The following is a 13765-nucleotide window of genomic DNA, read 5'->3' as shown; positions in this document are numbered from 1 at the left end:
AAAACGCATTCTGTGTGTGAAGGACCCCTAACAAACTTAAGATGCTGTTATTTGTCACCATGGCAAAGCTCATATCACCAAAATGGGGCCACGGTAGTAACATTATGTCACAAAAGTCGATTCAGTGCTTCCAGAAAATATGGATTTTTTTTATGGAAACTCAAATTTGTAATTCTGGCATGAAGTGAGCACAACAAATCAAAGAAAAAGAAACCAGCCTTTGCAGCTCAAGCATTGTATTTCAACACACGACAGTCACACACTCAGCTGCTTTAGAACAAACACAACTGAAACGCTCCATTGAGTATGTTACTATATATATATTAGTGCTGCTCGTATTTCTTTATGTGTGTGTGCTGTTACAGCCCTGTCTGAAGTTCAGTCTTATGAGAGCTGCAGCTCTTTCAAGCTACGCAGGGATTCGGCACAGCCTCGGATCAGATTGCAGAGCTGGATACTGGCCTCCACTGACGCAGAGTGCTGGAGCTCCTGCGTGGCCCATCTGAGTTTGTGTAGCACTGCCTCCTCTGCGCTTGACAAGGCTGCGTGTTGGAGGGTGTTGCCCAAGGGCCCTATAGGAGGTGTAGTCTGGACAGGAGGGTTGGCTGGTGGCAGGAAGTTGGAGCTGGCGGTGGGGACAGAAAGTGGAGTGGACTGTATGGTGGGAGGGGGACCTCTCAGTCCAGACGCGGCCCCCTCGCAGTGCTCCGGCCGGGGCTGGCCCGTGATGGAGAGAGGGGGTTCGCTGGATGAGGCTCCATTAGATTCAGGGAGAGGCTGAGTCGCAAGCTGACGCTCCCGTACCTGTGACAATGCTGCCTGGGCATTTAAAGCTGAAAGGGAAATTGAACAAGTCAACAGAGATACACAAGAGTCGAGACTGTACATTTATAAACAATTTAAAGGGTTAGTTTACCCAAAAAAGAAAATAATGTCATTTATTACTCACCCTCATGTCGTTCCACACCCGTAAGACCTTTGATGAAATCTGATGGCTCAGAGAGGCCTCCATTGCCAGCAATGTTACTGCACCTCTCAAGATACTAAAAAGAAGGTACTAAAAACATATTTGAAACAATTCATGTGACTTCAGTGGTTCTATCTTAATATTATGAAGCGACAAGAATACTTTCTGTGCATCAAAAAAACTAAATAACAAATTTTCAACAATATCTATATGGGGCGATTTCAAAACACTGCTTCTGAGCTTTATGAATCTTTTGTTTCGAATTAGTGATTCGGATCTCCTATCAAACGGCTTAACTGCTGAAATCACATGACTTTGGCGCTCCGATTCACTGATTTGATTCATAAAGCTCAGAAGCAGTGTTTTGAACTCGGCCCATATAGATATTGTTGAAAAGTCGTTATTTTGTTTTTTCGGTGCACAAAAGTATTCTTGTCGCTTTATAATATTAAGATAGAACCACCAAACTCACAAACTGTTTCAAATATGTTTTTAGTATCTTCTTTTTAGTATCTTGAGAGGTGCAGTAACATTGCTGGCAATGGAGGCCTCTCTGAGCCATCGGATTTCATCAAGAATATCTTAATTTGTGTTCTGAAGGTGAACGAAGGTCTTACAGTGTGGAACGGCATGAGGGTGAGTAATAAATTACATTATTTTCATTTTTGAGTGAACTAACCCTTTAAGAGGCTGCATTTAAACGTACCTGGGTTGTCCTTGTCAACATCGGAGTCCAGCTCTTGACAAGCAACACAGTAATATTTCTTCTGCTTATCTTGTAGCAGAATTGTCTGCAAATATATAGGAAAATTCATACATATTGTAATCAGTAATACTAATCATTATAATTCCAGTGATGTCAAAACCACTAAACCAGAATTGTTTCCCAAATTAGAAATTACATTCAGAATAACAGATGAACAAGATTCACTTTTCAGTGAAAAGATTAACTAATTTTTGTTAAAAACAAAAAAAAACAAAAAACAAAAAAAAGATTTATTTTTTATTTCCAGGTTTAAATTCCAGATTTTTTTAATTGGCATTGGCAGATATTGGATATTTAATCATAGATTCTCATAACATAACAGTAATATTGTAAACCATTTTTGTTTTTAATATGTTAAAACGTAATTTATTTCTGTGATGACAAAGCTGAAATTTCAGCTTCATTACTCCAGTCTTCAGTGTCACATTTCTTCTTCTTCTTATTATTATTATGTTGAAAACAGTTGTGCTGCTTAATATTTAATGAATAGAAAGTTCAAAATAACAACATTGATGTAAAAGAAATATTTTGTAACATTTAAATGTCTGTACTGTCACTTTTGAACAATTTGAAGTCACATGAAATGGAAGATACGATTGCTTTTTCTTCCTTATTGTGACATATCTGAGTGGAACAGCTTCTCGAACAAGAAAAAAAAATGTAGGGTGTGACTTGATTGGATTGTTGTTGTTATTTGCAAATGGGAGGGGGAGTTATTTGATTCAAGAATACAAGGGCTGATTAATTTTAGAAAAATAGTAATGAGAATGGATAAATCTTTTATAATCAATATTGAAATATTCCATAAAAAATAAGATTTCATATTGACTTTCATATTGAGCATCCTTACTGATATACATTTATTTAACTAATTATTGGCCAGAATTTTAATACTGGTTCATATTTGCAGATATTCAACATGGTACTAATATTTATATTAGTTCATGTTATATTAGTAGTTCATTTCCAAGCAAGACCCTTTCATTAAAAATGTAATTTTATATATATATAAGTATATATTGAAAAGCTCTAGCCTGTATTTTCAGTAATAAAACACTAATGTTATGAAGTCACTGATGAATGAATGAATGTATGGTGTTATTCTCTCACCCCACACAGCTCACAGCAATCCCCCAGCATCTTATATCCCTTCAGAAGATAGTCTCCCATCAGCTTGCTGATCTTGTCCTGACGCTCCCGTCGAGCCTGAATCACCTTCATCTCCGCCTCGGAGGGAGGCTCCCATTCAAAGTCCTCATCATCTAGATTCATCAAAGCACATATATTCATCATGTGTGCACATGTGTGTATGTGTCATTATTGTACAGATGACAAATAGCCAGCTAACATCTATGTATTTGAAGCTTTCAGACAGTTATATGACTTTAGGGCGTCACTAATAGTCAGTTATGCTAAATACACTGTGAAGACCTCGATATTTCGAATGAAATGAAGCTACACACCCATACAGACAGATGCACTGAAGCGCTAACCTGCTAGCGTGAAAGAGATGTAATTTTAGCGCGGCTGCACGTGCACTACCTTAGCACGACGGAAGTAAGTGAAGTGACTGAAGATTATTGAGATATATAAACAGGGAACTCAACAACAGAATAAGCAAAATATGATTTTATTCACATTTTACCTGCGTTAAGGGCCATGCTTTCCTCATCAGCCGCTTCACAACACAGATAACGTTTCCTGCTGCTCGAAACTTCAGCGGTGAAATGTGTAAAGTGCAGTGAAAACGGACTGACGCCATCTAGCGAGCTGAATGAGCTTTGATACATAGACACATTTTGACAACAGAGAAAAATTATGATGGAAAACAAAACTGATTATCCAATTAAACATTTTGGTTAATTTTCCTTTCCTCAATGTTTTCAACATTGATAATAATAATGAATGTTTATTGAGCATCAAATCATCATATTAGAATGATTTCTGAAGGATCATGTGACACTGAAAACTGGAGTAATGATGCTGAAAATTCAGCTTTGATCACAGGAATAAATTACATTTTACTGTATATTGACATAGAAAACAGCTGTTTTAAATTGGAATAATATTTCACAATATTACTGTTTTTGTTTGTATTTTTAATCAAATAAATGCAGGCTTGGTGAGCAGAAGATACTTATTTTAAAGCTTTAAAAAATCTTACTGACCCCAAACTTTTGAATGGTAGTGTATATATATATATATATATATATATATGTAATGTGTGTGTGTGTATATATATATATATATATATATATATATATATATATATATATATATATAAAATGTAATGTGTGTGTGTGTATATATATATATATAAATTTAAAATTTTATATATAATTACCAATAAAATGCTTTTATTTTATTGCATTTTATTGGTAACACTTTACTATAAGATTCCATTTTTTAACATGAGTTAAGTACATTATTTAACATGAATAAAAAGTAGGCGTACTTCTAAAGCATATAAGTTGTATCTGTTTATTATTTCATGGACCTGATTTAACATGAACTAACAATGAACAGGTGTATTTTTATGAATTAATGTTAACAAAGATTAATAAATACTGTAACAAATGTATTGCTCATCGTTAGCTAATGCATTCTATATGGTTCTATATAGAGTGTAATGTTAGCCTAATGTTAGCCTAACTTATTGTAAAGTGTTAACATTTTATTTTTATTATAATCTTACTTAATATCACCATCACTGAATCTGGTGTTTCAGTAGCTAAAGACATTTTGAATACCAATCCACATGAAAACAGAACTACAATTTGAAGAATTGCATTTACACATCAGACACAAAATATTTTATGATGTTATCACACCAACACTCAAATCAAATTCAATTGTTCTGATAATAGTCTCAGCTGAGCGCCACTACGGCTGGTTTGGGTTTTGCTCGTGCAATGCCAGCAGGTTCCACTACAGACTCCTCTCCGACGACACTGTCCTCTCGCCAGTTTCCACGCCACAGTGTGCTGAGCCAGCGCAAAGTGCTCTCATCCCAGTTTTCTGGAAGCTGCAGCATGAGATAGCCTGCTGAGATGATGCTGGCTGCCGCTGCTCGCACATCGCTAATGTGCAGAGTTACGGTCACAAATGTATCTACAGCTTATGAGTGAGAAAGAGAAAGAGGGCAATAGACTTGACCATGGAAAAATATGCAAGGTGCAAAAACAGAAATTAAATGTGCTTTACACATCTGATGCTTAATCATTTGTACACATCTAGGCCTATGGTGTGCTGCAGGGATGACAGATTTTTGTAGGCCAAAACATGGAAACGAGTTAGCATTTTAGCACTTTCGGTTCAAAAGTCGCTTTTTTGAATAGGTTTTAGGTTAAATGTCTGAAATAAGGTTTACACAAGCTCAAAATATTTTCACATTTTATTCTACAACATAAAATATATCATGATGAACGAAATGTATAAGAATCACAAACTTTTGTTGGTTGCCAATGGAAAAAATCCTACTGGGTCTTTTGCTGCGAAACTAGGGTGATGCTAACTTCCTACAAAAATCATTGCCGCGCTCTATTTCACATGTCTGTGAGGCTTCAGAAGGTCTATTTCTCAGTTTATTTATACACAAAGTATACAAAGTGTCACTTAACGTTGCATTTAAAATTATCCATTGTTCACAGTTCATTAGTTAGCTATAAAAAACACTAGAGCTTATTTACTGTTAATTATATATGTAGGCTTGCATAAATTCTGTCATGAAGACAAGTGTTTATGAAAACTACCTTATGTGCAACCAAGTTGCATACAAACATTTCAGTTTTTATTTGAGTGTAATTAATTATTATATCTGGAAAAAAAAGCTTCGTTGTTTATTTTAACCTCTAATATTATATTAATGTATCAAATGAGAGGGTTCCCTGTATAGTTTGCAGCAATATTTGGGAGAGTTTTTTTTTTTCCTTAAGAAAATCAAACTGTCGGTATCGGCAGAGAAATTTGGTATCAGTGCATCTCTACAAATACATACCTGCGCTAGCTGGGATGGTCAAGAGAATTCCCAGAGAAATTAAACTAGGGTATGTAAACATTCCTCCTACATTTACCAGCACATTGAAAACTTAGAAGAAAACAGGGCAAAAATTAGTTAAAAGTTATATGTCAATAAAACAAATAAAATTCAGTCCTATTTTGTTTTGAATATTTAATAATAATAGGCTACTGATAATATCAACAATAAATTATGAAAATATACAAATATAAATAAATAATAACAATAGTATAATTTAAAAAATATCATATGCAATTTTCTAACTCCAGAATTTATAAACATTAAATGTGTGCAATCATAATGCATAGTGGAAAACAAAAGCATAAATTACCAAGCAGTAGAGAAGCCATGACACAGAGTTTATCCCAGGGGATTTGCTGAGAGGGAGGCCAGTATTCCACATGTGTGAAATAAAGCAATACACACACCCAGGAGTGGAGGACAAAGCTACACAGACCCGCACAGGATAGTAACACACTGGCAGGGCCTGGATGGACATTCCCTACACGCTTTCTGAAAAGCACCTGAGACATGAAGCCATTAGTTGTTACAATAAAACTGCAGAAAAAAAAAAAAATTGTGCCAATTGTTTACACACTTTCAGGTTTAAAGGTGCCCAAGAACATTCTTTCACAAGATGTAATATAAGTCTAAGGTGTCTCCTGAATGTGTCTGTGAAGTTTCAGCTCAAAACACCCCATAGATTCTTTTAAATTAATTTTTTTAACTGCCTATTTTGGCATCATTAACAATGCACTGATTTACACTCGGCGCCGCCCCCTTAAATCGTGTGCTCCCTGCCACACCAGCTGTCGACTATATTACAGCGCATTTACAAAGTTCACACAGCTAATATAACCCTCAAATGGATCTTTACAAGATGGTCGTCATGCATGCTGTATGCATGCTTCGAATTATGTGAGTAAAGTATTTATTTGGATGTTAAAGTTTTATTCTGAGTGAATTTGAGGCTGTCCTCCGTGGCTAACGGCTAATGCTACACTGTTGGAGAGATTTATAAAGAATGAAGTTGTGTTTATGCATTATACAGACTGCAAGTGTTTAAAAAATGAAAATAGCGACAGCTCTTGTCTCCGTGAATACAGTAAGAAACGATGGTAACTTTAACCTCATTTAACAGTACATTAGCAACATGCTAACGAAACTTTTAGAAAGACAGTTTACAAATATCAGTAAAAATATCATGCTATCATGGATTATGTCAGTTATTATTGCTCCATCTGCCATTTTTCGCTGTTATTCTTGCTTACCTAGTCTGATGATTCGGCTGTGTGCAGCTCCAGACGTTAACTGGCTGCCCTTGTCTAATGCCTTTTATAATGTTGGGAACATCTTGGGCTGGCATTATGCAAATATTGGGGGCGTACATCCCGACTGTTACGTAACAGTCAGTGTTATGTTGAGATTCGCCTGTTCTTCGGAGGTCGTTTAAACAAATGAGATTTATATAAGAAGGAGGAAACAATGGGGTTTGAGACTCACTGTATGTCTTTTCCATGTACTGAACTCTTGTTATTTAACTATGCCAAGGTAAAATCAATTTTTGAATCAAGGGCACCTTTTAATTAATTCCTTAACTCAGTCACTCTTCTGGAGTTTTGTAGTGTATTAGTAATTTCAAGAATGATAATTGTTTCAGTTGTGAATGAATCTGAGTTGTTAACGAATGGGCTAAATGAATGATTCAATGACTCATTCATAACACAAAATTTGTCGCCACCTACTGATTCAATTCAGTCGGTCACTAAACGATATTGAGCGTTTTTGAAAGAATCGTTTTGATGGACAATTTTTTTTTCAAATTCGAAAGAGTCACTGGGATGAATAAAAAGTGCCGACCTTGAATAAAGCAGAAGTTGAAGCTGAGCCAACTCCCAGTGCCACTCCTGTGATTGAGTCACTATGAAAACCATCCCCATAGGCCAACATAACAATGCCAGTGATGGACAGGATGGCAGCTACTACCTAAATAGAAATTGGAATAAATAAATCAATATTTGTGATTGCCTCAGTGGATATAGTTGGTGAAAATCAAGTCAGCTGATTAAAAAATACTGCAATAATAAAACATCCAAATCTCACACACACGCTATCCAGTTTGATCGCTCACCCTGACACCCATGAAGCGGTCCTTGAGTCCAATCCATGAAAGGAGGAATGTAAAAGCTTGGCTGCAGCAGACGACGGCACTTACGTCCACTTTGGAGATGCGGCAAAGCGCCAATAAGTACAGATAACCAGATAAACTCCATAGCACTGAGAATGGAGCTGCTCCTTTCAGAACAATCCTTACGGTCAGTTCTTCACCCAGGAACTGACTACATTTTCTGTACATCAAAAGAGAATAAAAAGATATGCAGCAGCATGTCATATCAAAATGACAAAGTTGCAAACCGTGCTCACAAAACACTCTCTATCACTTATTCTTTCAGTAGTGAGATAGGGTAGACTGGGGCAAGTTGTCACAAAAGCTTTATTTCAGTCATTATGAGAATTTGAGTCAAAAGTCCAATAACACAACAAAGCAAGCACTGAGAAGCTGTGGTTTACAGTGAATTTAGAAGAGTTAAGGAGCATTGTTAGGCTCAGGGTGACCTTATTCACAGCAGCGCCATCTTTGATATTTAAAGGGGACCTTTAATGCCCTTTTAATAATAGGTAATATACAGTCAAACCAAAAATTATTTAGACATTTTTGATATTTTTATTAGTGGGTGCAGGACACTATAGTTCATTTATGTAAGTGAGGATAGCAAAATAAAGTAAACTGTGACATTTTATACCCAAAAATACTTCATACAAAAATTAGACACTTTGACATTTTAAGACACTTTGACCTGACCATGTTTTGCTTAAGTGTTATCTGACATAATTGAGATTCATTTTTTTCTGACACAGTTTAACTCTGAGATCTTGTCATATTTTATTACAACTATAGTGAATAAACTGTATTAATGAATGAAATGTTCAAGGTGTCTGAATAAATTTTGGTTTGACTGTCAGTCTCTGGTGTCCCCAGAATGTGTCTGTGAAGTTTCAGCTCCAAATACCCCAGATCATTTATTATAGCTTTTCAAATTTGTCCATATTTTTGTGTGTGTCCTTTAAATGCAAATGAGCTGCTGCTCCCGGCCCGCTTTCCAAAAGTGGGTGGAGCTTTAACAGCTTGCGCTTCGGTTGCTCAACAACAAAAAAGCTGGAGAGTCTCACGCAGCCAAAATGACGATTGTCAATAATGGTGTTCAGCCTCAGAGACTCAGGAAGAAGTTACAACTTTTAGAATGAATCTGGACTTTTCTGAATGGTTAGTGGATAAATGTATGTAGTTGCTGTGGAGTTGATTCAACTCATCGACTATCATGTGCCGTCATGTTAATCTTTTGTGCAAATCCAGCATTGAATTGACCCTCGTTTGAGAAGCAGTATGGCATAAAATGACAGCATGTTAACAACAGTCTACTACAACAACTCTTCCTCTTCTCTAAAGCAGCACAACATGGCCTCGCCCCCTTTGTTGTGTGATCCTGGGCGCAGGGTTTATGTAAATTTTGGGGTTGGTGATGTCACCAACCCGGGAAGAAGCTTGTTGTAGTCCCTACCAGCCATTTGTTGTAATCCCTAAAAAGCGATTTCTGTAAAAGAAAATATCTCCCTTTGCATTGAACTTTGAGCATCGTAACTTTGCAGATGTTATTTATGTTCAAACAGCAACATTACACACTAACTAAAGTAAAAAAAAATGAAATCATAATCAAGGACCCCTTTAACGGGAACGAAAGCGAGATTGTGAGGGATAGACATACATCTCTTCAGTGGGTTGTACTGTCATTTAATGTGTTTTTGGATTGAAACTTCAGACAAAATTATATATGAAAAATTAAGTAATCTAAGAGCTTTATACAGCTTTTTACATCAGATGCCATTGAAAACACAGTAAGTATATCCCTCTTAGCCTCGCTTTCATACCTGTCATGGCGCTGCTCCAAATAAGTTCTATTGCTTTTATAAAACAGTCCATAAAAAGATTTATTTTATATTTATTTTGGTGTATGTTTGTAGAGTAATTTACAACAGCTTTGAATGCGGCTCAACCAACCAGAATCAAAGACCGGAACTATCCATTTTATAAATATGTATTTTCTTTAGCAGAGGGTTTGTAAAACCTTATTCAAAAATAAGGGTAAGAGGAAAGTTATTTAAAATACAATACTTGAAATTTGCATGGGTCAAAACAATGTCTCACTATTGGGGCATGTTGTCACAAAAGGTCAGCACGTCTTAAAAGAACTCTCATCTCCCTAAGGCCCCCCCCCCACCCTTGATTAACCAAATAGGTTGACCCTGAGAAATATTTATTGGAGAAAAAAGAGTGAAATAACTTGCCCCTGTCCCGTTGTCAATTAATTCATAGAATTATTAATTTACATGTGAATATTCTGCAACAAAAACCACTATCCACAATAGGTTGTTTGCAATCACGTGGTTCTGGTGACGCGCGAAATACCGGTGGAGGGCAAGCAGTGAAAATTAGAATGAGATTTAAACATGAGATGAAAATGTATTTTGACTCTATTGAATTCTCTAAAAACCTGAAGGCTTTGAGAACAGTGGATGTGTTTAAGGACTTGGCACTTAATCTGGACTGAAAGACTGGACTCTGGCGTATTATTTTATTGTTATATGATGATGACAGTTGTTGTTATTGTTTTTTTGTTTGTTTGTTTTTCTTCTGTTAAACATAAAAAAAAAAAAAAAAAAAAAAAAAAAAAGTGAAAATTAGAATGGAAGAGATGGAGAAAAGTCCTTTCTGTGCTGGTTTAGAAAGGTATAAACAGAAAATCACAACATATGTTGGATGTGATCTTTATGTTATGAAGATGAGCGACTTTTCCACTTAATTGAAAGAGTTGATTGCCATCGAGGAGGTAGATATAAAGAATGTGAAGCTGCCGTCACACCGTTCAGGTCTAATCTGGGTTTGTTCATATCGCGCTGCCTTTCTGCTAGTGAAGTAAAGGCAGTATTTTGATTTTCTGTCGTGATTGTGAAAAATGTCACCATTGTAGGTAATTTATGCTGAACCAAGAATTGCAACAGGAGCTCACATCATCGTTCAGGGAAAAAACTGGACTGCGTAATACAATTGTTGCCTTTTATATGCCTTATATCAAATCTAAAAATGTCACTGATTTAACCCACTGCCTATCACTCAGTAAAATAATCACATAGCTGAGTGTTTTTGAAAGTGTTGTCTTGTTGAATCGACTTCTGTCAGCTTGTTAAACATTTATTTATTTGGACATTTTCTACCATGCTGAAGCAGCAGCGCGTGACACTGTTCTCATGGTAACCAGATCAACATTGTGAACGGAATACTACAAAACTGAACACCAAATTATCATTCAATGCGATAAAATAGCTTCTCTTCCCTGGAAACGATACCATGAAGAATGTGGATATTTAACCAAGTCAAAAACAAATAAGGTAAGCAGGTTAATTTCAGTATCAGCAGAAGCAAAAGGCTATTAAAGGTGACAACTTTTAAAGTTAAAAAACGTTATAAGTTATAAAAAACGGTATAAGTTATGTAAACGATATAAACACCTTCTGGGTTCTCAATTTTATCGATTTGAGCAACCATAAACGACGCAAAACATACGAATTTTGAGTTTTTGATAGGATTCCTATATAGAAAAATCACTCCCTGCCCTCCAGACTCATTCGCGCTGCTGCTGTGACATCATGTGCAAACAACATATTCTTTCACTAGTAAAGATCAATGTATGCAGCTTTAGTGCTTTATAAATAGAACAGTCTAAGTCCCATGTGTAAAAACACAGCTTAGTCAGGACTCTGTGCATGCACAGTACAATTTATAATAAAGCTGCCTGTAACCTATCCCCAAATGATAATGCTGAAGGTTTTGCTGTTATACCAACAACTGCATGCCAGTTTCAGTGATGACTTTGCACTGATAATGGGCTGTTGGCCATTCATAGATTCATTAATGTAAAGTAGTCATTTGTTTAGCTGTACTAAAAGCTGTGAGGATTAGGGACTGAAAGCAGCTTGCACTAAACAGCTTTCAGAACATTAAGTTAAAATAAGAATGATATACAGTACAATAATGTTTATTTACTTGATTTAATTGCTTTAGCACTCTAGCAAATTAATACTGGACAGCCAAACATGCATCCTAACATGAGCAAGTCAAAGATACAAAACAATCCAGCGTTCATTTTAAATGGTTTCTTCTAACCTGAACTCGGTGGTTGGCAACTGCTTCTGTTTCTCTGTGAGAAGATGACACAGATAGTAGAAGGGAAAAAAGAGAATGTTCCAGATGCTGCAGAACCAGATGATAAAGAATGGGGTGGGATGTCTTATCAGAGTTTCTTTAGCACTATGAGTACCCCAGGCCCAGGAAACAGCCACACAAGCCCCTAAAATGAGCCCACATGTGACCCTCCGCACAGCTCGGAAAGGCCAGCGAGTGCAGCAATGTTTAGATGGTCTTTCTGCATCAGATTCATCCTGAATTAAATTCTGTTCCTGAGGATCCTTCTCACTTGCTAAGAAGAACAAAGACAAGTCATTAAAAGAATTACAAATGTCACCTTTTCCTACTTCTACAAGTGATAGATTTCCATACACTCTTAAAAATAAAGGTTCCAAATGTGTGTGTTTTTTTTTTTTGTTTTTTTTGCAGCGATGCCATAGAAGAAAATTTTTTGGTTCCCCAAAGAACCTTTCAGTGATCAGTTCTTAAAATAACCTTTTTTTTTCTTAGTGTGAAGAACATTTCCCAGTTCTTTAAAAAATCTCAAGAACGTTTTCCACTATAAAGATTCTTTTTGCAGGTGTGGTATCTGTCAAGAGTTATTAAACAATAAAACATACGAGACAGGAGTAGCTAACTTCATCCATCTTGTTTACTCCTTCAAATTCATTCTCACACACATTATATCAGAACAAAACACTTCAAAATATAGTAGTCAAAATATAATTCACTTACGAACACAACAGAAAGGTTCCATTGATGATAAATGTTCCTTATGGAACCATAGATGCCAATAAAGAATCTTTATTTTTAAGATTGTATTAATAACTAAACAATATCAAAACTACAGTAAACTAGCCTATACGCAAAGCTAAAAAACATTACCTGGTGTAGGCAGGTGAAGTGTGATGGGTAGGGGTCCGGAGGTAGGAGATATCTTGGCTGAGAGTTTATTCATTGCTTGTTGTGCTCTTTTAAAAAACCCTAACCCTTAGGTCAGGATTTTGAGCCCCTCTATGAGCTCGGACTCTCATACCAGTAATATGCTTTAAGTAAATACACATGCTAAGTGCAGATTACTACAGATCCACCTGTAATTAAAAATCTAAGGTTTAACAGCTTACAGTTGCACTTGCTAAATGCTGTTAAATCACAGTTAGTGCTGATGTTAGTTATTTAGTGCTGATGTATGTTGTGGGTACTAAATATATAGAAAACTTTAGTCAAATCAAAATTTAAGCAAAAAAATTATTTAGTGATGGTCGGATTTGTTCGGTTACAAGATTTCTGTGTTGGTCACTTTTGTTTCATTATGAGATTTCAGTGACTGGTGGTTTTGTTCCTTTGTTCTTTTATGAAATTTCAATGACAATCAGTTATGTTCCTTAACAAGATTTTAACAATGGTCGGCTTTGTTCCTTAAAGAGATATTAATGACAGTTGGATTTGTTCCGTTACAAGATTTCCATGATGGTCGGTTTTGTTTTGTTACGAGATTTCAATGACAGTCGGTTTTGCTGGGTTATGAGATTTCAGTGATGGTCAGTTTTGTTCCTTGTTCTGATTTTGTTCATTGACAAAATTTTAATGACAGTTGGTTTTGTTCCATCACAAGATCGCAATGATGGTCAGTTTTGTATTCTACATTAAAAGATCTCAATGATGGTCAGTTTTATTCAGTTATGAGATTTCAATGACAGTCTAGTTTGAAAC

General features: G+C 36.0%; 2 protein-coding genes across 2 annotated transcripts; both read right to left on the bottom strand.

Moving 5' to 3' along the window:
- Nucleotides 1-219: 219 nt before the first annotated feature.
- Nucleotides 220-3529, bottom strand: znrd2 (zinc ribbon domain containing 2). Its single transcript, XM_048179402.1, has 4 exons — nt 3379-3529; nt 2844-2995; nt 1674-1758; nt 220-833 (listed from the first exon to the last, which is right to left on the bottom strand). Exons 1-4 carry the CDS (start codon nt 3521-3523, stop codon nt 385-387), a joined length of 831 nt encoding a protein of 276 aa, XP_048035359.1. The 5' UTR covers nt 3524-3529; the 3' UTR covers nt 220-384.
- Nucleotides 3530-4240: 711 nt separating this feature from the next.
- On the bottom strand, nt 4241-13027 carry LOC125262890 (solute carrier family 35 member F4). The gene is made up of 7 exons (XM_048181730.1): nt 12938-13027; nt 12032-12344; nt 7883-8099; nt 7612-7737; nt 6083-6275; nt 5731-5820; nt 4241-4850 (listed from the first exon to the last, which is right to left on the bottom strand). Exons 1-7 carry the CDS (start codon nt 13008-13010, stop codon nt 4603-4605), a joined length of 1260 nt encoding a protein of 419 aa, XP_048037687.1. The 5' UTR covers nt 13011-13027; the 3' UTR covers nt 4241-4602.
- Between the last annotated feature and the right edge of the window lie 738 nt (nt 13028-13765).

The sequence above is a fragment of the Megalobrama amblycephala genome, linkage group LG2 (genome assembly GCF_018812025.1).
Source record: "Megalobrama amblycephala isolate DHTTF-2021 linkage group LG2, ASM1881202v1, whole genome shotgun sequence".
NCBI lineage: Eukaryota > Metazoa > Chordata > Actinopteri > Cypriniformes > Xenocyprididae > Megalobrama > Megalobrama amblycephala.
This window is presented reverse-complemented; position numbering and strand designations above follow the sequence as displayed.

What these genes read in the sequence shown, in the direction of transcription:
- LOC125262890 (XM_048181730.1), bottom strand. Translation starts at nt 13,010, where the DNA reads ATGAATAAACTCTCAGCCAAGATATCTCCTACCTCCGGACCCCTACCC. An exon ending in CATGGCTTCTCTACTGCTTG is followed by an intron (nt 5,821 to 6,082) that starts GTAATTTATGCT and finishes TTTTCTTCTAAG; the next exon opens with TTTTCAATGTGCTGGTAAAT. An exon ending in GACCATCCCAGCTAGCGCAG is followed by an intron (nt 4,851 to 5,730) that starts GTATGTATTTGT and finishes CTCACTCATAAG; the next exon opens with CTGTAGATACATTTGTGACC.
- znrd2 (XM_048179402.1), bottom strand. Translation starts at nt 3,523, where the DNA reads ATGTATCAAAGCTCATTCAGCTCGCTAGATGGCGTCAGTCCGTTTTCA. An exon ending in ATTGCTGTGAGCTGTGTGGG is followed by an intron (nt 1,759 to 2,843) that starts GTGAGAGAATAA and finishes ATATATTTGCAG; the next exon opens with ACAATTCTGCTACAAGATAA. An exon ending in TGTTGACAAGGACAACCCAG is followed by an intron (nt 834 to 1,673) that starts GTACGTTTAAAT and finishes TTTCCCTTTCAG; the next exon opens with CTTTAAATGCCCAGGCAGCA.